We start from the raw sequence: 24,528 nt of genomic DNA, 5'->3' as shown, positions 1-24,528 counted from the left end.
GGGGTCTTTGGGCTGCACTTCGTCTGGCCCCTCACCTAGGACCTGTCTGCCTTGGGTGACCCTACTAGGGGCATGAAGCCCCTGACAGCATAGCTCCTAGGATCATTGGGACACTCAAACCCCTCCACCACGATAAGATGGCAGCCCAGGGAGAGGCTTATGGATCACTAGATAAACTTTATTGAAACTCTCAGAAAGTAAGAATTAGTCAGGTTCAACATGACTGTGCTGCCCTCAGTAGGCTCTCTCAAGGCAGAACGGTCCGAGGTGACAGGCCAGACAAAAAAACACTTGTATGGATAGAAGAAAGCAAGGCATTTGATGTCCCTTGGGTGGTTATCTGGGCCCCACCCAGAAGCCAGTCCTGGGGGAGGGGCTCTACCTAAATGAGCTCCATGGGTTCGCCTTCCTGTAGGCCCACCACCTGCAGAATGGGTGCAAAGTGTTATGAGCAGCAAAAAGTGCATAAATATTAATTCAATTCAATTCAAAGATACTTTATTAATCCCAAAGGGAAAATAAATGTTGTTGTAGCTCATAATCCTGGATTTGTTAAAGAGTTGTTATAGATGCTGATGGCTGTGGGCAGGAAGGGTCTCTTGTAGCGATCTGTCCTTGATCCTGGTGTCCTCAAAGAGAGCCTCGCTGGCCTCCTGCGGAGCCATGATGGTCGAGCTCTGGAAGCTCAGGTTGGTCTTGAAGTTCTAGGTGATCTCCTGGACCAGGTGCTGAAAGGGCAGCTTCTGGATGAGCAGCTCGGTGGACTTCTGGTAGTAATGGATCTCCCTGAGAGTCACGGTACCGGGCCTGTAGAGGTGAGGCTTCTTCACTCGGCTGGTGGCTGAGGTGCTCCTGTGGGCAGCTTTGGTGGCGAGCTGCTTCCTGGGAGCTTTACCTCCGGTGGATTTACAGGCAGTCTGCTTGGTTCTGGCCATGACTGGACTTCAGGGTTCTTCACATTTAACACTGAAAAGTAAAAGATGTTAATCAGCTGCTCCTGATTGTGAAAAAAGCCACCTTGTTGTCATGGTTACGCATCATAACAAGATGTCCAAAAGTAAAAGTTTTCAGTAAAAAATCCTTGTACAGCATCCGATACCAGAGGAAATAATCTTTCAAAAAAGTGATTTACATGAAGAAAAAAAGAGGAATAAAGTTTTCAAAAGCAATATCTCAGAATGAATGGAACAGAGCTGCTCCAACATGCAGCCACCTTTAGCTGCGCAATTCTAGAAGCCAATTAAAGAAGGGGACATACAAACCATCTGTGACCTGTGCTATTTTTATCAGCTTTATTTGTGAAATTCAAGTCAAGTCACTTTTCCAGACTGGACTGCTGAGTGTACCTTAGGTTGTGCTAAGGCCATCTGACAACCCCACTTATTCATTATTGGCTAGAAAGAAATAAGGTTGATAATACCAGTTTGATTTTTTTCTTCCTTCACCCATGTTTATAACTCTTTCAATGAAATGTTGTGTCTAAATTACAAAACAACACTTTTTTTCTGTCACAAGGAGGACAAATCAGAGGGCTTCATAGATGAGAAATTGTAGGTGCTTGTCATTCCCAACTCTGCTGCAGACGACCCATCCGATATGTGCCAACCAAGGTGTGTGCACTGCTGCTGGGTTTGATCTATGCCGTCAACCCTGAGCATCCCAGGAAGCTCAAATGCATGTTTCAAGCGTTCCAAAAACTTTTCCTGGAGATCAACTTTGCAAAAATGAACAACAGTCCACAACCTGAAAAGTAAACTGTTGGAGTAAAACACTCATATCCAGATACAGAAACAGAGTTTATTCAGTTTGTGGTTTACTTTTCAATCCTGAACTGTATTGTATTTGATCGACTCAGTGATGATTTATTTTCCCAAAGTCGTTGTGTAAACTCCAACAAAATAAGGGAGTAATTACACAGTATTGGAAATGTTGAAGGACTAGCATGTATATTATTATTATTATTATTATTATTATTATTATTATTATTATTATTATTATTATTATTATTATTATTATTGAAGCCTTACACACTATGCTACAGGTAATTTAAAATGAAGTTTAGGTTTACATCCAGTTTTATTTTAGGTGCAGTTCCAGATTTTTTTTCTGTTCAAATTTAGCTGAAATATACAAGTTTCTCAGTCAAATAAAAAGTGGATTTTTTTTACATTTGATAAAAATTTTTGCTGCACATTAATGAGTTTACATTCATGTAAATATAAAGTAGTCAACATCTTTAAGATTGTTATGTAATCTGTAACATTTACAGATGTAGCATTTGCATTAATTTAGACTTTTTTTGCATTAAAGCTTGTAATTTCATGTTAATAGTATGTTTTACAGATGTATCCTCATTCTCCTTCTGTTCTAAAAAGGGGTTGTGTGCATTTTATTGATTGAGAAATAAGATTTCTAGAAAGAAAAAAGATTGTTTTAACCTGGTAAGACACACGTCGGTGCACAATTGTACGACTTCTGTTATGCTGTCTTTATAAAAAATGTTATTTAAACATGTTACTTGTTTTAGTTATTTTCTATTATTGTTATTTTTGAAAATGTTTGTTTTTCAATGAAGCTATGATGGTTTAACCAATAACAGAAAGAGGCTGTAGGTGTGGTTTCTTGTTACATTTAAAGGCTGTTTGTGTTCATAAAAGGCGGATGGTGACGAGGCAAAGCTCTCTGTTTACTGGTCAGGCTGCGGTCCTACCCTCACCTATGGTTATGAACTCTGGGATGTGACTGAAATAACCAGATCTTGGATACAGGTGACTGAAATGAGTTTTTCTCTGCAGGGTAGCTGGGCTCTCCTTAGAGATAGATTATAAAAAGAAAAACAAATGAAATAAATGCCGTTTTAGAAATTTGTTGGTTTGAAATAACTGCTAAGTTTATGATTCCTTCTCTGTTCAGAGGTACAGTCCTGCTCACCATTATTGGCACCCATGAAGTTTAAGTACATATGATGGAATATTTACTGAAGGAAATTCATCAAGTGAAACAACATTTTATTGCTGATAGCTTGTGCTTGATGCAAAACAGCAAATGATCAAAAACATTTAAAAAGATAAACATTATGAGGAAAACAAAGAAAAACATAATTTTTACCATGCCAGTGGTATTGGCACCCTTTGCTGCAAATCAATATGAAAACCCAATTTGGCTCACCTGTTGCAAATCACACATAAAGATCACTTGTGATGGACTGCCTCCACACATATGACAGGAATTAACCAATGAATGATCATGAAGATATTCACTCAGCTATGCAAATCATGAAGGGGTGCCAATAATGGTGAGCAGGACTGTATGCTTATGCTCACATAACTTGCTGCAAATACTTTGATTGAATCACATCGTGCTTACTCTTAGCTATAACTTCATTGTGCTCATGATGATACAGTGTTGTTTGAATCTGACCAAGTTGGAAGAATACACTGGGCCTCAAGTTGGTAAAATTTCATAGATCATTGTCTTGGAGCTGAGCTGAGATAAATAAAGTTCCTGTAATTCAAGATGTTTATTTATTCCCCTAAAGAGTACCCCCTCTTAATTAGAATCTATGTTGTCTCCCAATGTTAAGTTAAATTTAATTTTTCTGCAAAAAAGTTATAATTTAACTAATAAGTTTTAAACAAATTTGTTTGAATTTAACTAATAAAGTTAAATCTGAACTGAAAAGTGTTTTGAAGCCAACATCAGTTGAAAGAAAATCAGGAAATATACTTTTTGTACAATTTTCAGAAGAAAAAAAAAAGACACTTTTTTTTTATTATCGAACACTGAAGAAACCACTCAGGTGTTTTCAGCTTTTTCCATGACCTCCTGATGTGTGAGGTCCACAGAGCTGCTGAGGTTCACGAGCATTCAGCAATTCATCAGTGAGTGGATGAAGACCGATACAATATAGTTCTGTTCGTTGGAGTTATTTGTTTGAACCAGCCAGAAAATACCACTGGAGTTTCATTTTTGGCTTCCTGAAACATAAAAACCTTCCTGAGATTTGGATCCATAACCTCTGATGTGGGAATTACTATCAGAACTACTTCAAAAAGAAGCACTGCTCCGACCCTCATTAATGTGGTGGACTGACTTCATGTCAAAAAAACAGGACCTTTTGCCAACTATTTTTATTTTTAAAAGAAAGTCAAATGGAGAGGAAGACATTGCCACAGAGAAGGAGACAAGAAACAGGAACTTTTACTTCAAACATGACGTTGTGAAAGCGTGCTGTCATTAAAAGATCTGAGCTGCTTACAGGCCGACAGCCTGAGATCAGTTTGTGATTCAGAGCAGTTTGTTACTGATGAAAAAATTTAAACAATCCTTGTGTGATTAATGAAATATCATAGTTAGCATCGGGTTAGATTCGAGTTAGCAACGTTAGCGCTCTCTCAGCTGTCTTCATGGTGATTTGCAGTGTCATGTACTGATGTCATGACAGTGATCTGGGTGTGATCAGTTCTCAACGTTCCACGTTCCCAACTTGGTCTTTATGCGTGTTGTTTTGTCGGCCATGATGGTCCTGGTGATCATCAGAATCTGAATCTGAAGAGTTTTCATCTGATTCTGGAGATCCAGCCGTCGGTTCAGATTCAAACTGGTTTTATATCCATTACTCCCATGAAGTCTTCCAGCATTTCTTTGTATTCAAAAAAGGCTTCTTCTTCCATTTCCACTAGTAAACAACCGGACAGTAGCAGCGTTCTTGGTCAGCTGGTGTTCTGACTTTCTGTCTATCCATCAATCCGACCTACCTTGTGGCAATGTTATTCTCCTTTTGAATATTTTCATACCTTTTCAGTAAACTGCCCTGAATATGTACTAAAAACACATGAGTAACTTTGGATGCTACATATGATCGAAGCTGTGTGTCTAGTAACTTTGTGTCACCATGATGCATTCATTATTAATACTTAGCACATGCTATTTTTAAACTATGTAAATAAAGTAGAAATAAAATCAGATTTTGATATTCTGTCAGGTAGAAGAAAGCAGTGGAAGTTTGTCCCACNATTGTTCATTCAAACTCTCCATAATATTAGATTAAGGTAGTTTTGTTTTCATGTTTTGACTAAATATTCTACAAACTCATTATTATCAAGCAACAAACTAAAATCTTTTTGGTAAATATGTTTTGTTTAATTTTTTTATTTTAAGCTTTACGATTCATTTGGGAAGTAACAGATTACTATATTACTAAATTCACAGGTCTTTAAATGTTTTGCAATGTTTTAAATAGATTAGCGTTCACAGCAGCAGTGTTTTTATCAGAGGAAGTTGTTTTAGCTTGAATTATGTGGAAATGCAACAAGCTTTTCTCAAACGCTAATTTTAAAAGGTGCTAGCATTACATGGTTGCCACTTCCTCACAATTTCCATTACATCAAGCTACTATTCCAGTTTGCTTTCTGTATACTTGCATGACACTCATGTTGTTATCAGTTCAAAGTAAATACAAGTAAAAAAGTTTTTTTGGACTGTTACTCCTCTCCTTGCAAACCCTTTAATGGGAGATTATGAAATAAAAAGCTAGGCATGATCATTTTTCTCTTTGTGCATTACCTTACTGTGCAATAATAAATAAAAAAGGAAGAACTTGTGCAAAGCTTGGTGATAGGTCTAGGGTTAAATAACCAATGAGATTGTTGTATCTGAAATATAATTTTAGAACTGAGTTTAGGCCTATATTTACTGACAATGCAGTGAATGCACAAGTAAATTTAGAGTGACAAAAAAACACAGTTTGAATCAAGAAGAACAATTATTTTAAAAGAAGGCATCTTCGTAGCAGAGAATTTTAAAAAACAAAAAACAGTGTTGAGGAGACAAAATATTACCTAAATGAAACTCAAACTCTAAAAAAAACCTCTCCTCACGACGGACCGGAAAATGCACAGAGAAACCAGGAGTCAAAAATGGTCAGAAACAGTATCTTCAGTTAAAAAGATTTATTAGCCTTAGTACTTAGGGAGACACTCCTTACCAGCTCACAGCAGGAACTGTCGGGATTGCGGACGACGGAAAGGAACCCTGAGCGCAGACTCATAATCAAAGTAAACTAATTTATTAAATAAGAAAAATAAACAAAACAAAAGCTGACGAGGCAGCAACACAAAGAACAAAAATCCAAACACGGTTGGCAGAACAACAAGGAGACAAGGTATGGAGCACAGCAGCAAACGGCAAACAAAAAACAATGAACCAGCGACTAGTGGGAGAAATGACCAGGTATTTGAGTGCTGAGGGTTACGAGGGAAGTGGAAACAGGTGAGTGGAGATGATTACGGACAGGTGGAAATGGGCGTGGCAAGGAGGGCAAAAGAGTGATGGAGGAGGAGTGAATACTGAGCAGGAACACAAACAGGAAAAACCCAAACTGAAAACACTAACTAAAACCCACAGAAAAACCACAAAGAAAACCAAACAGAAACAACAAATCCAAATCCTCACAGGAACACCAGAAGATGTCTGAACTAAATCACTAAAACATAGCATTTTAACCTGAACAAAGAACTGGCCCATCCTCCTTCGGTCATCTCTCCGGAACCCTGTATATGGACTTGTTTTTCTCCATCTTCTGCAGGTGTCCTCCTTCGGAGGGATTCCGGCTTCCGCTTAGCTGACTCCCCCAGACCGCGTTATCTTCCGTGCTTAGTACTCGCAGTCCCATAAACTCCCATGACCTCGCCAGCTAGTGCAGAGTTACACTCATCCTTAGGTTAATACAATACAATTACAGTACATTAATACATTATTCTAACTGGTAAGGAGTGTCTATATTATAGTTTTACTTCATATGAGGAAGCACAGATCGTCAGAACACCGGGGCACAGCGCACATCATGAACCCAGGACGACAAGTCACCCACTTTGGAAATTATTGACTTAAACACTAAAAACAAGTTATTTAAGTTTTAGGTCCTAAAAACGGGTCCCTGAATGTTGTGTGGATGTGTTTGACTAAATAACATTCATGAAATGTCCATTTTTTTTAGATTTGATTTCAGTTCACCTTTAAGTAATGCCAGGCATAGATGATGGGTTAAAAACAACAACAACAACAACAAAAGAAAACAACCAGATCTGATTTTTCAAATACTCAGGGACTACCTTAATTTAACTGTAACCTATTTCTCAATGGCCAATATTTGACAATAGTTGAGCTCAGGATGAGATTATTTACAACACCAATTCCAGAAAAGAGTAAATAAAAACAGAAATCATGATTTGCAGATCTCATGAACTCATATTTTATTCACAATAATAGCTGTCAACATATGCTAACTTTCAATGGCTTTGATTTACATTTTTTATGTGTATCAGCTGTAGTAAAAAATAACAACTAAACACTCATTATTCAAAAGTCTATCATAAAATTTGTCATTAATGAGTGATATCAGCAGAATCATATTTTGTTGCCAACAACTATGAGTTGTTTACTTTTGAACATTGACAAACATATTGAGTTGGTGATCTAATTCCTGGATGTAAACAGAGTCAGCAGGAGAACAATGGATTCAGAGACACCAGGGCGAAAAGTTTTTCTCTTTTCTTCTGAAAAGAAACAGTGATTAAAAACTGTAAGGACAAGAGTAGACAGACATTTCTAAAGCAGTTTTTCTAAAAACCCTGATGAGTTAGGAATGCATTAACCACCAAACAATCATTGAATGACATAGAAATTGTGTTCGAAGTATAAAAATTGTTGTTTGACAGCTATATGGCTTTAAACATTTGACATAAACTTAGCCCAAAGATGTAAAGAAATTTTAGATTGATTGACCTTTTCTTTGTTGTAAAAATCCTTCTTGGAAATAAATCTCACACTTCTGGAAAGCCTGATTATTTCCATGTAAATGGTGCCACATTTGTAATGAAAATAAGCAGCAGAGTTGAGGGTTGGGTTGCACTCAATTACCTATGTATTTATTTAACATGTGGACAAAACCTACACAGCCTGGCACCTCCTCCTCATGTTGCTCACACACTGCTTTGGGATGACATCCCATTATCTGACCAGCTTTTGTTGCATGTTGTGTTGGTCTCTTTGGAATGAACAGCAAACACAAGATGATCTCACGAGTGTTCAGTCGAGTTGAGGTCAGGACTGTAGGCAGGCCACTCGTCTCTGTTAGCCCGCTCTGTGAGGCTATGACTGCTCATTGTCATCTTGGAGGATAGAGTTTGGTTCCAGACTCTGGAGATATGGTGCCTGATTAACACCGGAGGAACCAAAAGCTCACAACAAGAGTCAACAGCCAAAGAAGCTGCTTGGCATTGGAGGGAATAAGTTTTTCATGGGCACATCCCACATACTCAACTCTGCTACTCCTTTCCTGACAAATGTGGCACCATTTAAAGGGAAACACACAGACTTAGATTTATTACCAAGAAGTACAAAAAAGAAATAACTGAACACAAATTTCCTTACATTGTGTTGTTTATTTACTGTTCCATTATGCATAAAATATGGGTTAATAAAATCGACAGTAAAACCATATAATTATGAGATCTTGATCTCATAATTATGAGATAATTGGAAAGGTGCCATTTAGGCCACTGCCTTAGTGCCCAGAACGACACGTGACACAGATGACACATAAACTTCAAATGAGTTTTTATTTTCTTAGACAAAGCACAAAGTGTTTTATGATAATTTATATTAATCTTCATTCATCTTTTGCAGTTTGGTGTGATTGATACACATATTTAATGTGACATGTAATCTTCTGATGAATTCCACATTTGGATGTCTGAAAAGGTGTGTGTGTTTTTTCCACAGATATTAGATGAAGTTTCTGTGTTTATCAGCGGTCAAGTCTGTTATTAGTGAAATAAATTGCTTGTCTTTGGCTGTTGCTCTGTCTGTTCACACATGTGTGGGGCTGAAAACACAAAGGTGAGGGAGAACCAGGAGATTTAACACTAGAACAGTCACTAGTGGTCATTTAGACCTCAATTCTCCTTGTGAGCTTAGAACTATGATACAACTTTAATTAGCTAAACATATTAAACAATACCAAAACACAATAATTATGCATCAAACTTGTATCTGTATGGGAAATCCTCAAACTTTTATAACATATAAAAGCAGATTTTGTCAATCATTTTGTCCGATATTTACGACAGAAATATTTTTATATGAATCAATAACAAGTTCCCTTTTCTTAAACATAATTTTAAACACCTCTTTTAAATCCCCCAAATATATGCAATAAACAATAATCATGAAGTATGAAATAAACAAACTAAATGTCAAAAGTCAGTATGAAGAGCTATGAAAGCAATAATACTTTTGGAACTATTTACTAATAAAAAAGCCCCCAGTGTAAATATAACAACGGTCAGAAACGGTGAGAAGAAAACAGGAAGGTGGGACAGAAGACAGAAGACAGGATCAGTCTGCGGTAAAAAGGACTGTGTTCAGTCCTGTTCCTTTTCACTGTCGGCTGCTGGCCACTGATTCTAAGGCAGGGGCCTAAATAACACCTCTGCCGTCATCTCGTATCTCGTAATTCTGAGATCAGGATCTTGTAATTATGAGATCAGGTGCCTATGTGGTTTTTTTCTTCGGTGAATGCGATGTGCTTCTGTAGATTTGGGCCTGTCACAGTTTAGGTTTGGAAAAGATTACATTTTATTCATTGCCTTCATTCTGCTGTAGAGAGAATTTAATTTATTTTCTGAATGTTTTTGATGCTCAGATTGACAAATTAAAGAGCTGATCTGGATTATAAGATGCCACCGTGGAGGAGTAAGAAAGACGATACAGGAGAAAGGTGCGATCAGCAGGTTGACTCAACTCCAGCTGACTGCCAGAACAAACGTTAACTCTAACGGTAAAACAGTAACGGTGACGGTGTGATGGTGAGCACCAAACAAGTAACCTTTTAAATGAAAAACAATCTGCCATCTGGGTGTGAGTGGAATCCTATATTCAATATGAGAAGTTGTTCAAGTGTCTCTTTTGTCTTCCAGGAGAAGTGTGTTCAGTTATGACTGACAGAATCTGCGGACAGAGAGATACAGCCTCTGTGCTGAATGTTCTCACTGAGGAGAAAGCCTCGGCAGCTGGTTGTTGTGTGTTTGCAGTCAGTTCATGCTAGTTTGTTTTTGTGTTCATCGTCTTGTTTCATTGTGTTTGTAACCTGAGAAAAACCTTTTTTCTCTGTTTTAAGTCCAGCAGACAAAAGATAAAAAGAGGAAGCTGTAAAGTGAGAAATAACTTTTCATACTGTTAACAAAGGATCGCTCTAGTTTGCATCAGCTGCCTACTGGCCGACCCTCTGCTCCTCCGGTGACCTTGGAAGGAACGCTGACCTCTGACCCTCAACGGGCCCTGGGCCTTATCCTGCCTCCAAGTTCCTCAAAGATGAAGTGACAGCTGTCCCTCCTCAGCTTCTGATCCAGTGAGACTGCTGTAACTCTGAGAGAGATGAAAGAAGGTCCAGTTTTCAGTTTGCATTTTACCTGATGCAATCTGATAAATAACATCTTATTAAAATCTGATGTTTCATTAAAACTACCCTGACAACCAGGCAGAATGAATAACATCTTCTGACCAAAGTCCAAAACTAACTATTTACCAAAATCCCAAATGTTTGCAAGGATAAGAAACCGAAACCATTAATCCTAAAATCCAAACTTTCTGTTTAGATAAACTAATAATCACTACTTTAACTTACTTCATTGTCATTCCTCACAAATATTCCTTGAACTCTTAGTGATAGTCTTACTCTTGTTGTATCATCTTGTTTATTGTTGATTTTATTTTATTGATTTAGTTTTATTTTTGGAATATAACCTTAAAGACAAAATTTGTTTTCCTCCTTATTGTGTTTTAAGTATGTTAGAGTTCCCTGTGGTTCAGCTGTTGAGGTCTGATAATGATATGGGTGAATGCATTAAAGTCTAATGATTGAGTTCCCTGTTTAGTCCCTCTGACCTGCTGCCCCTGCTTTAACGATGTGCTAAGTTTATCCTCATCTACCTGCTACTTAATGTGAGTGGATATTTAGAAACTTGCAAAACATCAAATGCTTGGAAACACATTTTGTTGGAGCCACCGTTCTGCAGAAATGACAACATCCGTTCCTTCAGGTACATCCAGCTGAAGGTTGTGTCTGAATCCTTCCGGGACATTTACCCATTTGTCCTGAAACCGTTGAAGTGTTCCTTCAGCGGGGTCCTGATGAGAGTAGAACCTCTGACCCAGTCTCACATCACTGCAAGACTCAAACAGGTTTCTCTCATTTTCTATAATCAACCTTTTCTTCAACTCTGACCAGTCCCTGCTGATTAAAAGCATCCCCACAACATGATAATGCCACTACCATGCTACCATACCACTGTGCGAGCAGCAGGGTACAATCTCCAATATGCCTTTCGGTAATCCCAAATGGTTTTGTTTTTTTTAAATAGTAGCTTTTATTCCTGGCCTCTCTTCCATGAAACACAGATAATCAACCTTAGCAAACACAAAATTATCTACAACAGTAATTTTACACATTTACATACAATTTGATCTCAGACTCCTTAAAAACACGACACAAATCACCGACAGGTCATGTTTGTTACCTTAGCTAAGGTGGTTAAGGGTTTTGGTAGTGTCGGTTTGTCCGTCTGTTGGCAAGATCACTTGAAAACTAATGAACAGATTTCAAATAAATTTTCAGGAAATTTCAGAGTTGTTCCAAGTGATTAAATGTTGGTAGTGATCCAGTCAAAGGTCAAGGTCACAGGTGACCCTGTGCTCTAACACACAGCTGGACAGCTCACGGGTCAAAGATGATCCCCACTGATTTCTAGGTCACAGGTGACACCTTTGTTACAACCTTTAGGTTTGTTTTCTAAAGTCTCAATATACAATATAAAAGAAGAGCTGTTATTTGCAAAGAAGTGCCACTGCAGTGACTGGACTGTGATGATGTATTTAAGCAAACAAAGAAGAAATCCGATCTGTACCGTTAAGTCTACCAACCAGGAAGATACAGAAAATCCAGCCGTTTGAGCTGCCTGTGAATATGCAAGACTGCTTTTTTGTACCTCTGCCAAGGAGGGGATGTTTTCAGTAGCATTGGTTTGTTTCTCCATCTATCAGCAAGATTACTTAAAAACTAATTAACATTTCAATGAAATCTTTAGAAAATACTGGAATTGTAACAAAAACATTTGATTAAATTTTAATGGTGATCTAAATGGCATCAGGACCTATGGCCTTGGTGGAGGTTTGCACTCTCTGAGTGATTCTAGTTTAAAACCTTGGTTTGCAAGTCAGCAGGTGATACTCATTCCATGAAGGATTGCTACATACACTCATGTGGTCAAACGTTTCACTGCCCTTACAATTCAGCTTTTGACCCACAAAATTAGTCATGGATACTCATGACACAAAATATTGGTTGTTGCAGTTTACAAACATTACTAATAAGCCATTTAACAAAAATCATCACCAACCATTTTGTTCTTTTTTATCAATTTGTGTTTTTTTCATGTAACATTTAAGGCAGAGAGAAGTCCTTAGCAACAGGCTGCTGTGCAGTACCTGTAAACCACCAGGAGGTGTCAGCAGATACGTGCTGTTCTAATGGTACCATTAAAAAGCACTTCAAACACCAGCTGAAAACAAAGTGATGCTTCAGGAACCATTAAAAAGCCAAGAACAACATTACCCTGGAGAGGCATATTTTATTACATTTGTCAATATACTTCAGGAAACAATATACAAAGCAATGATGTGGTCAACTTTATTGAATGTGTGGTGCAGTATGGGCAGGAGATGGACAGGCTCTGCAGCTCAGGTCCCTGCTACTCAACAGTGGGGGTGGAAAATGAAAACGGGGGTGCTTGGACAGCTCTGAGTGTGCGTCATGCTTGTTGAAGATCTTGTGTCGCTTGTCAAATGGCATCAAAGAAAACAGGGCCTGCAGGTAAGGAGGTGAGGCTTCAGACGTTCAACAAGGCACTAACGTACGGACCGAGTCTAACACTCCAATAAAATAACCAGTGCTTGCTTTACTTTAACATGTTTATTATAATACATACATTTCACATTTGAGCTTTGACCTCTTGTTGCCCCGCACTGACTTAGACCCGCCTCTGACCAGCTGGAGCTGCTCTACCACTCCTAAAAACTGGGCGCTGGTGAAAATGTGTGGATATCATTGTGATTTACTGCGCATCACTACAACTCTTATAAATAAAACCTTTTTTTGTTTTTAATTCTTTGTCTTGAAACTCAACGGTCATGTTAGCAACTGTACAAAGGAATGAAACAGAGGTACCACCTTAGCCTGAAGAGGCAAAGAGGGGGAAAAGAGGAACAGAAACAGTAGGAACACAAATAAAATAAGGTGGGATGTCTTAGGAGAGAGCGTGACAGGCAGGGCTGAAGCCAGGAGAGGTTGGTGGGAATGGTCCAAAACAGCACTCCAGAACATCCCATTGTTTTCTTGTTTCAAATAAAACATCACTTAGTCCACCAACCACCAGGCACTGGGTAATGCAGGGCCACCAGAAGCTGCAAGCAGATCCCTGAACCATCGGGAGCAGTTATTACAATTCTGCACAGAGGGATGTTTGATCCCCCCACCCACCACCCAACAGAAAGGATGGGAAAAAAAGATCTGAAGACAAACACTACTGTCACTGATTCCAGCATCCTCCTGCTTCCACAGACAAACTGACTCGGTGGCTCAACGATCCATGATGGACAGAATGAAGCTGCATGTTTGCAGAGGAGTTAAATGAAGGACAGGCTAGCTAACGACTAGCCGCCTAGGCGCTGATTAGTCTGGATGTCAAAAGCTTTGATAGGCATGGCTTTCCATGGCTTCCATCTACAAAACATATTTACAACATAGATAATAACATCTACAAGAAATCTACATTTGTCCCACCGTGGGCTTTTTACAAAATTAAGTCTTGTAAATCAACCCCTCCCACAACAATGGCTCCTCCTTTCTCCCAGCCCAACGGTCCAAACCAACCTAACTCAAACTCCTAGATGTGTGTGTGTGTGTGTGTGTGTGTTTATATGTGTTAAGACTGGGTTCAAGAGGAACTGAACTGCTGTCTCCATCTTCCAGCTATGTGCAATGGCTCTTCCTGCCGTCTCTTTCCCTCCCAAAGCCCCCCTCTTGTGACTGGCATCCCAAAGTTCTCAGCCCATGAAGGAATTCTGATTCTTCAACTTTTCAAGTTCTTTGATTTGCTGTCTTAGAAACAATATCCTGTGGGAAAGAGAAATAAGAATGAGATGGAAGGTGGTTTAAATGCTGGGACAGAAAGCAGAAGAAGTTAGCTCTTGCCTCTGCTCGCGCAGCGTTGCTTGGATTTCACAGACTCTGACCAAAGAGCGCAGGTTTTTGAGTTCCGTGCAGTTCTCAGACATACAGATGCTGCCCATCGTGTGAGCCTCTTCACGTAGCCTTGACGCCTTTCAGACAGAAAAAAGCATTAGTTGCTGAATGTGGAGGAGAAAAGCAGGTTTTTCGGCGGTCCTGACCTGTTTCTCTGCGTGCTCTGCAGGCCAACCCTGCACATGTTTGATAAGGTTCTCATTGAAGTGGGCAGCCAGTGTGGGGGTGAAGGAGCAGGAGGGCCGAGCTGCTGAGGTGAGCGGGGCTGCAGACGCAGAGCTGGGGGCGCTGCTGCTGCTGCTGGAGGCGACATGGTTAGGACCGGGGGAGGGGCTTCTCTGACTGCTGCACAACATCAAGAGGAAAAGAAAATTAGGCACATAAACATGGTATGATGTCTTGTTTATAAAAAATCCAAAAACAAGCAAACCATAAAAAACATTTTGCAAGGGTCCAAAGACAGGGCTCTGGCTATGCCACTGTAGGACATTTACAGAGTTGTCTTCGTTGTGTGTTTTGGGAAGGTGAACCTTCTCAGATCCTAAGCTCGACTCAGTTTTTCATATCTCTGTCTCTGACCAGTCTCTCAGTCCCTGCTGCTGAAAAACACCCACGCAGTATGATGCTGCCACCACCATGCTGCACTGTGATCAGTGCCAGGTTTCCTGCAGACACAACATTTAAACCTGAGACCAGAACATCTTCCTCACAGTCTGAGGCTTCTTCACTGAACCACTCTGCCATAAAGACCAGATCAGTTAAGGAGCTCTTAAGGAGCTCTGCAGCTCTTGTTGTCCTTCTTATGATCTCTGGATCTTACTCAGAGTGACCATCAGGTTCTTGGTCACCTCCCTCAGTGATCAGTGTTGCCAGGCAACCAGCTCTCAGAAGCGTCCTGGTTGTCTCAAGGCCACTGAGCTCTTGGGATCCTTTAGTGCAGAAGAAATATTTTGTAACTCTTCCTTGATCTGTGGACAGCAACAATCCTGTCTTTGAGATCTGCAGGGAGTTCCTTTGACCTCATGGTTTTGTTTTTGCTCTGAGGCCTTCTATTGAGACCAAATCATTTAATCAAGGTGGACTCCAATCAACTGCAGAAACATCTCAGAGACCTGAGCTGAATGTCAAATGTTGTCTGGATACTATCACAACTGGGATATTTCAACTTTAATTCATAAAAAATTGTAAAAAAAAATTGTTTTCACTGTTCTTATGGGATGCTGTTGAAACAACTGTTGCATTAGACTGCACCCTGTGTATATAACACAACAATAAAAACATCTGAAACATTTTTCAGACCCCAGCAGCCCTGCTGACATTCTTGTGTGATACTGGCTGCAGATGGGTTTGAACTTAGAACAGGTGAGTGAGTTCTGATCACCAATGGTTACTCAGGAGAAAGCTGTGAACACTGGTACTTGGAGCAGACCACTTGTGACTGGATAAGTCTGAATGAGACTTAAAATCCTGTCAGTAAAGTGTCCAGGATCACAACTACCCAATGAAACCGTGAAACCCAGACTTAAACAAACCAAACACCACTATAGGCAGGTTAACTGTCTTCTTACTGATGTTCACCTGACTGACCGAGTCACTGAACTCTGAGACAGCGGTGGAGCCATTTTAACCAAACTGAACAGATGCAGACAAAGGTAACCACAGTAAAGATGTTACTGACAAGTTAAGAATATAAATCTGTAATAGTTAATGTTGTCACGACATGATTGTCTAGTGATTTTTAAAATTTGAATTGTGTATAAATTTCAGCAATAAACAATGATAATTGCATTAGTTTTCTGTGGCATTTTCCATGTTAAGTCAGCATCTATAATAGTCTGATTACCAGGGTATAAGATACTGAATTCTTCATTAGACACAAACAATCTAATTAGTATCAGTCATTTGTTGTTCAAGATCACAGAAATGCATCAGTTTTGTTTTATAATCACATGGCAGCCCACTGAATCATAACTGACTCGTTAGGCGTCTAAAACTGAACAAACAAAAGTTTAATTTTTTATGGAGTGGTTGCAAGGTTTTTTTGCCATCCTAATTGGTTATTGGTTTTATATCCTTCTATGTAAAGAAGAAATGAGATGCTGCTGGATAAAGGCTGCCACCTTTAATCTTTTACTGAAATGAGTCACATTTTGTGTTTGTTGACTCAACCCATGTGAGCATGTTATTGCTCCCAGAATGAAGAAAACAACACAAGTCCAAATAAACTTTAGTTTATTGCTCCCACACATCTGTGAAAACAAACTGCTGTCATTACACGTAGAGCTAAATCAACAAAAGCTAACATCTTTAGGAATGCAAATAAATATTTACCTAACCACCTCTGATAGGAAGGAGCACAAACTGAGTGATTTTGAAGACTGGTGCATAAAATCAATGAGGTGTTTTTATGAATGAACACTGAGTAAATTTTCTGTTTCAGTGATGACCAGCAGATGGTGGAAAAATACTACTCCTGATCTGATGGGGATGAGCAGAGGCAGCCCTCTGTCTGGTAACAAGTCAGAGTGAAAGCATGAGACCAGAAACACACATCTGTTCCTGCCCAGGTTAGAGAGGTGTACACTCGTGCTGACCTTTGGCGCTGGAGTGTGCGCGGGGAGGCCGTGGTGGCATCATGACTGTGGGATTTCTCACTGGTGAGGGACTGCTGGGATGTGGGTTGGGAATGCAATGGCTGCTTCACTGCAGACGTGCTCACCTGTAACATTTATACAACAACAGAAAACAGGATTGATCATGAGAGGAAAAATGCCTTCAGGTTTGTACTACTTGAGACATGAACTTCAAGCTTCCATATCACAGAACTGGATCATTGTGAGTATCAGTGTAAAAGTACAAGTACTTACATTTCAGTATTTCCAGATACAGAGTACTGATACAAGTACTAATAAATGCCAGTACACCTGTTACAATTAGTAGAACCTTTAACAAAACACACAACTGATCATCTCCTGATGCATGCTCAATAATCCAGGTAGACACACTAAGTCCTGTGGGTGGGCTCTTCTTTGTTTGATTCACAAGACTTCTTCAGTCTGAGGAGCTGTAAGCAAACTCAGCCTTTAGTCGGCAGCTCAGAACACCATGGACTCTGTGGATGAGGAGCCGGATGAAACAATGGGCTCTGTTGATGTCACATCACTCTATGTGTGTTCCTGGTGCTGAAGCAGCAAAGGTGGTCTGTTGTCAGTGGTCAGCCACTGGCCCAAAGGAAGGCCCAGCATCATCAGGCCAGGACTCTTTCAGGCATGATAGAGAGGAATGTTGGTTTGAGAGGTGGAAAGGAAGCCATCTTTATGAAGAGAACTTGTCCGTCAGTAAACAGATGCGAAAGCCTCCGTGTCCAACTGTCCCCCTCCTACGGTGCTGTTTTTGTGAATATCACTCAGCCCTCTGTGAATAGGAAGAGGCCATTAAGGCACTAATGATCGGTCATTAGGCTGATGCTCCTCCTTTTGCATGTTTTGGGTGTCACCAACAACTGGTTAATTCATTATGTGAAGCTGCAGCTTATAAGGCTGAGCTTGCTTGCAGCTCCTCAGACTGAAGAAGTCTTTTGGATAAAAGACAAAACATTTCAACAAAGAAGAACACGTCCACCGGACTTGACCTGACGTTGTTAGACAACTGATCACCACAGGCTTTTTTAGCAGAACGGAGACACTATTCCTAACCAGCAGCACAGCTAAATGTTGAAATATAAATTGTAAAAAATCAATACAGCAATGGACAGAGTTCCTGTCACTCATGCCTCTAACAGATATCCAGCTTGCAGCAACTTGAGTGGAGAGAGAGCAAAAAAATAAAATAAATTAAAAAGTCACTTCATTTAAGCATTAGCCTAGCTCCATAGGCAGCTTCTACTCATTAAGCAGCTTTTCCGGCTTATCAGTGACCTGTGGTGGAAGACCAATAACCAGTGAACTCAGAACGGTAGACTCATGGCAGTGGCTGGCAGAACTCGTACCCTGCTCTCAGGCTTTTCACCCAGTCATGAGAAAGATGGAGGCCTTCATCCTCCTGCTATGGGCTGAGAGGTTGTTTGGAAACCTGGGCTAAGATACATATCTTCCCAGGACCTCTTCTGCTCAATTATTCACTTTGCAATACCTCCATATTGCGTGTTCTTCTTCTGAAGGTGTTTATTCTTGGTTAGCAAACTTTATGGTACATTACTGCCACCAACTAATCGTGTGGTTCAGGACAACCTCCACACGGCTGACTTTGCCCATACCACTTGACTGCTTCACTGAGAAGTGAACGTCATGCTACCTTAAAATGGACTCAGTACATTTTTACAAGTGAGTATGAGTACGCACACACACACAATCAAATGAACACCTAATACTGGTCTTTGTATCAGTGAATCCCTACTTGCAATAAACACTTTAGTGCAAAGCAGAAGTCAGTACAATCTTATTGGCCGTAAAAGCTTGTTTAACTTCTACGGTGCAAAACAACTTCACTCATTTGATAAACTTAACTAATCTATCAGGAAATAAACAGAATAATTGCTCAAGTTTATTCTAAATTATTTAATTCTGGTACCCTATATCGATGCTCATTAATACCAGGAGAAAACAGTTTCCCAGTTTTGACACAGAAGGCTGCAAACCAATAGGAAATGCTTGTTGAAGACAGACTTTTTGCATCTTACTTTTGACTGTGACATAAGTGGCTGTGAGCTGAGCAGGGGTTTTAAAGGACCAACGTTGGTCTGTGGCGTGCCAATCCTTGGAGAGACATAGGACCTTGGCGATGATGCGTCTGATGTTAAAGACATTGGTGACTGATTTGACTGCTGAGCTGTTGGAAAAAACAAAAATGTGAGAAACCAGAACAATCTACTCAGTTTCAGCAAACATTTCAAATCCAGATGCACTGACTTTTCAACACAAACTCTTCTGCTTGGGTTGATTTACCTTGGTTGGAGAGCTGAGCAGCTTGAGAGAGGATAGTAGTGATGTTGAAAGCTGATGGTCCTGCGGTGAGGATCTTGTGGAGCATCGACTGTAATGAAGCTTGTGTGACAGCAGCTGTGAGAACTATAGAAAAGGAAAGAAAAACAAAACCACTGTTAGACCAGGGATAGACTGGTGAGCTGTTTAGTGTGTTCCCTGTCTCTTAATGACTGTGGCTAGGGGAGACATCAAAGCTGCTACTTCACCCCCCACCCTGAATCGTACAGTCATTTACAGGTCAGAACTTTTGAAAGGAAAAGTTAAACTAGCTAAGCATGGAAACTATTGTCCATAATAAATGGACTTTAACCTCTGATGGCCAATATATTTGTGTAACCACACAACCCTATCAAAAATAAGCAGAATGTTCAAATATCTGTTTAGAAAATCTGACCAGGTGCAGATCTAGAAAAAAATTCATGGGGTGGCAAGAGGGTGGGCATGAAAGTTTAAAGGATGGCACTCTAACAGAACTACAGTAAATCTGTTGGTCAAAAATATTCACTCACCCATCCAAATCATTGAATTCAGGTGTTTCAATCATTTTCATGGCCACAGGTGTAAAAAATCCACAACAGAATGCTTCTACAAACATTTGTGAAAGAATGTATCTTTCAGCTCAGTAAATTCCAGCTTTTTACCATGATAGGATGCCACCTGCACAATACGTCCAGTCAGGCAGTTCCCACAGTCAGCTATTAGTGTTGTTATAATAAAAGGGAAGCGATTTGAAATGACAGCAACTCAGCCACGCAGTGGTCGGTCATGTAAAACCAGAGCAGGCTCAGAGGATGCTAAGGCACATAGTGCACAGAGGTTACCAACTTTCTGCAGAGTCCATCACTACAGAACCTCCAAACTTCATGTGGCCTTCAGATTAGCTCAGGAACAGTGCATAGAGAGCTTCATGGAATGGGTTTCCATGGTCGAGCAGCTGCATCCAAGCCTTACATCACCAGGTGTAATGCAAAGCGTCGGATGCAGTGGTGTAAAGCACGCCGTCACTGGACTCTAGNACACTTCTCCATCTGACAATCTGATGGACGAGTCTGGGTTTGGTGGTTGACAGGAGAACGGTACTTGTCTGACTGCATTGTGCCAAGTGTAAAGTTTGGTGGAGGGAGGATTATGGTGTGGGCTTGGCCCCTTAGTTTCAGTGAAAGGAACTCTGACTGCTTCTTCGTACCAAGACATTAAACAATTCCATGCTCTCAACTTTGTGGGAACAGTTTGGGATGGCCCCTTCCTGTTCCAACATGGCTGCACACCAGGACACAAAGCAAGGTCCATAAAGACATGGATGAGCCAGTTTGGTGTGGAAGAACTTGACTGAGCTGCACAGAGTCCTGATCTCAACCTGATAGAACACCTTTGGGGTGAATTAAAGCAGAGACTGTGAGCCAGGCCTTCTGTCCAACATCAGTGTCTGACCTCACAGATGAGCTTCTGGAAGAATGGTCAAAAATTCCCATAAACTCTCCTAAACCTTGTGGAACGCCTTCCCAGAAGAGTTGAAGCTGTTATAGCTGCAAAGGGTGGGCCAACATAAAAAAAACCTTTTGGGATTAAAAATAAGATGTCACTCAAGTTCATGTGTGTGTAAAAGGAGACAGGTGAATACTTTTGGCAATATAGCGTGTGTCTGTTGATCAGTGGAGAAGCTGCCCATCACAACTAGGCTTCCTATACCTGACCATACCTCATGTGCACACACACCCAGGATAAAACTGGGAGCAGCTGCAAATGCAAATTACTGTTGCTGAGAGCGAAACAAACTCAAATTCTTTGTTGTTTATCCCCCCTAGAGTGACAAACCTCACACCCCAAAGACCAGAAACTAAAGGCTAAATGGTGAGCTACAACCCTGAACAAGAACAAGCACGTACAGAAAATGAATGGATGGTTGAAAAGAAAATCTTTATATATATATATATATATATATATATATATATATATATAAATAAAAATAAAGATTTTATATATATATAATATATATATATATTTATAGATAAATACATTGATAGATAGAGGGAGACAGAGACAGAGACAGAGAGAGTTGATGATGTAGAAACGGGCTGTGTTCTTTCATATTTTGCTGGATTTGCTCAGACATCCAATAAATGTTTCTCAGTCAGAGTAGATAATAACCTCTTTGCATACAGACCCTAAATGAATTGCCCTTGTATGATGCTGCTGCTGACTGATCCATGGTGGGATGTAAATGTAACATTTTCTGCACTAAATCTTTTTTGGGGTCATTTTGCCAGTCCCAAACCTAAACAAAAGATGAGGGTTGGAACTGTGACCAAAGTTTTTAGGAGTTCTAGACATATTTAGGCTCTTTCTACTAACCTTTTTGTTTCTCACCTTATTCCTTTCTGGTCAATTATGCAAATTAGGTGCTGATGTCATTGGGTGACGTTTAGGACAGCCAATAGCTACTTTTCTTATTGAGGAGTTGGCAACAGCCTGGATTTATGCGTCCGCGTGGTTTCATACATCTGGATTTTTTGTGAATATGGCATTTTCTTGATTTTGGAGTAGTAGTTTCAGTAGCAAATGCATGCACATCTTTGTACATGAGGCGCCATGAAGCCCCATGGCACCGTGCAGTCATGAACTCCTCTGTAGACTAAAGTATTTTTGAGTTAAATACCAAAGAACTGCAGAATTATTGCTGCTAAATGTGGTTCAACAACCTACTGAAAATCAAGGTGGCCTTTTTCCACACACAGCTTTTTCATGTTGGCTTAATATTTGTTTAACAAATTACATGATGGAATCTGTTGTGTTTTTGTACACGGAGTAATTTTAGAACTTGGTAAGGGCCAGAATATATATATATATATATATATATATATGGGTTTCCCCCAGAAAAGAGGCTAAGCCTGGTGGCAGAGTACGTACTGTACGTATTACGTAGTGTTCTCTGATTGGTTTATCGCTGCCAGCGAACGTACTGTACGTATTACGTAACGTTCTCTGATTGGTTTATCGCTGCCAGCGTACGGTAATGTGTACTGGTACTGTACACATTACCGTACGTCCCTGTGACAGATTTTGGAATTTAGTGCACACATAAGGTGCACTGGATTATAAGACACACTGCCGATTTTTGAGAAAATTGAGGCTTTTAGGTGCGCCTTATAGACCGTAAAATACAGTAATTGCTTTAGTTGTGATTCGCCCATTATAGGACTAATATTTCTTCCCTCTGTGGTCTACAAACACTCGTTTTTATCGACTGCAGCAGTAGTTTTGAACCGCTTGATTATCTTTGTGATCTCTCATAGAGGGATCATATAAACGTTGATACAGGCGAACCAGCTCCGCTAGAGCAGCAAAATCGTCCATTTTGAACGGAGCGCGATGCATGGCCCGTGCAAAGTTAGAAAAATTGGGTTGTGCACAGAGCCTCCACGCAGAGGACGGGGACAGTGCCATTGTGTCACTGTTGGCGCGCGGACCCTGGCACGGTGATCACTGCGTCAAGTATAAATCTACCTGAAAGGTAGCGGTTTTGGGGATGCAGTGTATAAAAAATGACACATTTTACAACAAACAAGCGGAGCTTAGCCTGGCAGCGAGGGCAGTTAAGCCTGGCCGCCCACCAGGCTTATAGTAGATGCAAATTACAAAAGGGAGCAGTCTTATTTCAACCTCAGTCTGTCACTCACAACTCACTGTTGTTGTGATGCACAATATAGTGAATTTCTGTTCTTTTTTTTTTTTTTGAAGCAAAAAACATAACCAATATTTGCCAAACACTACAATAATCAATCATTTGTGTTATTTCAGTTGGATAATGAGTTGCAACATTAGTATGAAAGTCTGTGGCCAAGTCTAAACACACCTGTTGGCCAAAACTTCCACCTTCTCACAAAATGTCACACAAAAGACATCTGTGAGACCAATTCCTCCGATAGCTGCTAAGTGTCTACATGTCCTGCTGCGCCACAGACTGAACACTTTCAGGAACTGTGAGGTCTGGATCTATTACTTCAACACACAGATTCAATGCAATACAGCAAAACAAAGGTAAGATTTGGTCAGTTACTGAGACCAGGTTTTCATTGTCTAATAAAAAAGGACCACTGACAAAAAGGTCTTGTTTTAAAATCACAATAAACTGTCATAATACCTGACTAGTAATACAATACACAAAACTGAGGCCTAGTGCAAAATTTAAGAAACAGTAAACATGTTTAAACACTCAGCAGTGAGTAACTCTGCATTAAACTGCAAAATGTATTTTTCTTATAAATAATAGTTAACCTCTATTCCTTTTTCTTTCAGTGTTTGTTGCTGTAAGAGGCGCCAACACGAAAAACAATACAACTAAACAGCAGGAACTGTGACCAGAAGATAAGTCATCCACTAAAAGAGCTTCATGCAGGGGATCCACTCTTCACACACAAGCATCAACTATCCATCCATTTTCTACACAAGGTCACAGGGAGCTGGTGCCTATCTCCAGCAGTCACTGTGCGAGAGGCGGGGGACACCCCGGAAAGGTTGCAGGTCCACTCACACCTAGGGACAGTTACCAATTAACCTAAAAATAATTTTTTTGTCTATGGGAGGAAACTGGAGTACCTAAAGAGAGTCCTGCACCAAAAGCAACTCAGGGTTTCCCCCAGTGTATGATAAGCCTGGCGCTCTGCCAGGCTTCCCTACCCCACCGCCAGACTAAGCTATGCTTGTTTATTATAAATACGTCATTTTTTATAAACGTTTCTTTCCACCCGCATCAACTTGATGCGTTGATCACTGTCACTGCACGCACCAACAGGGACGCAATCGCGCTGTCCCCACCCCGGTGCGAAGGCCCTGCACGTGGTTGCGTTGCGTGGCGGTGCACCTCCCAGGTTTTGTAACTTTGGCGGACCGCGTGCGCTGCTGGTTCGCCTGTATCAGCATTTCTATGATCCCTCTATGAGAGATCACAAAGATAATCAAACGGGTCAAAACTCACAGAAGGAGATTACTGCTGCAGCCGATAAAAAGGAGAGTTTATAGAAATATTAGTCCTACGATGGGCGAATCACAACTAAAGCAAATAAATCACTGAAAGTCAAACTGAATGCTTTAAGTTTAAACATCCTCTCTGTATCACAGCCAGAAACACAACAGCTCTTCCTCCTGAATACCTGCAGCCATATTTGATGTGACAACATCTGCTCT

At 40.2% G+C, this 24,528-nt stretch overlaps 1 protein-coding gene and 1 pseudogene across 1 annotated transcript in view; both read right to left on the bottom strand.

Annotated features, from left to right (window-relative positions):
• Positions 1–382: 382 nt before the first annotated feature.
• LOC119616649 lies at positions 383–935 on the bottom strand (annotated as a pseudogene).
• An 11,734-nt stretch (positions 936–12,669) lies between these two features.
• waca (WW domain containing adaptor with coiled-coil a) overlaps positions 12,670–24,528 on the bottom strand; it is a 37,726-nt gene continuing 25,867 nt past the window's right edge. Inside the window, exons 8-13 of the mRNA XM_017435039.3 lie at positions 19,306–19,428; positions 19,041–19,189; positions 16,957–17,081; positions 14,509–14,707; positions 14,312–14,439; positions 12,670–14,233 (exon numbers count right to left, since the gene is read on the bottom strand). Coding sequence (XP_017290528.1) covers positions 14,164–14,233; positions 14,312–14,439; positions 14,509–14,707; positions 16,957–17,081; positions 19,041–19,189; positions 19,306–19,428 — 794 coding nt within the window. The 3' untranslated portion in view covers positions 12,670–14,163. The remainder of the gene's footprint in view (positions 14,234–14,311; positions 14,440–14,508; positions 14,708–16,956; positions 17,082–19,040; positions 19,190–19,305; positions 19,429–24,528) is intronic.

This window comes from Kryptolebias marmoratus, linkage group LG21 (genome assembly GCF_001649575.2).
Source record: "Kryptolebias marmoratus isolate JLee-2015 linkage group LG21, ASM164957v2, whole genome shotgun sequence".
In the NCBI taxonomy this organism is placed as follows: domain Eukaryota; kingdom Metazoa; phylum Chordata; class Actinopteri; order Cyprinodontiformes; family Rivulidae; genus Kryptolebias; species Kryptolebias marmoratus.
This window is presented reverse-complemented; position numbering and strand designations above follow the sequence as displayed.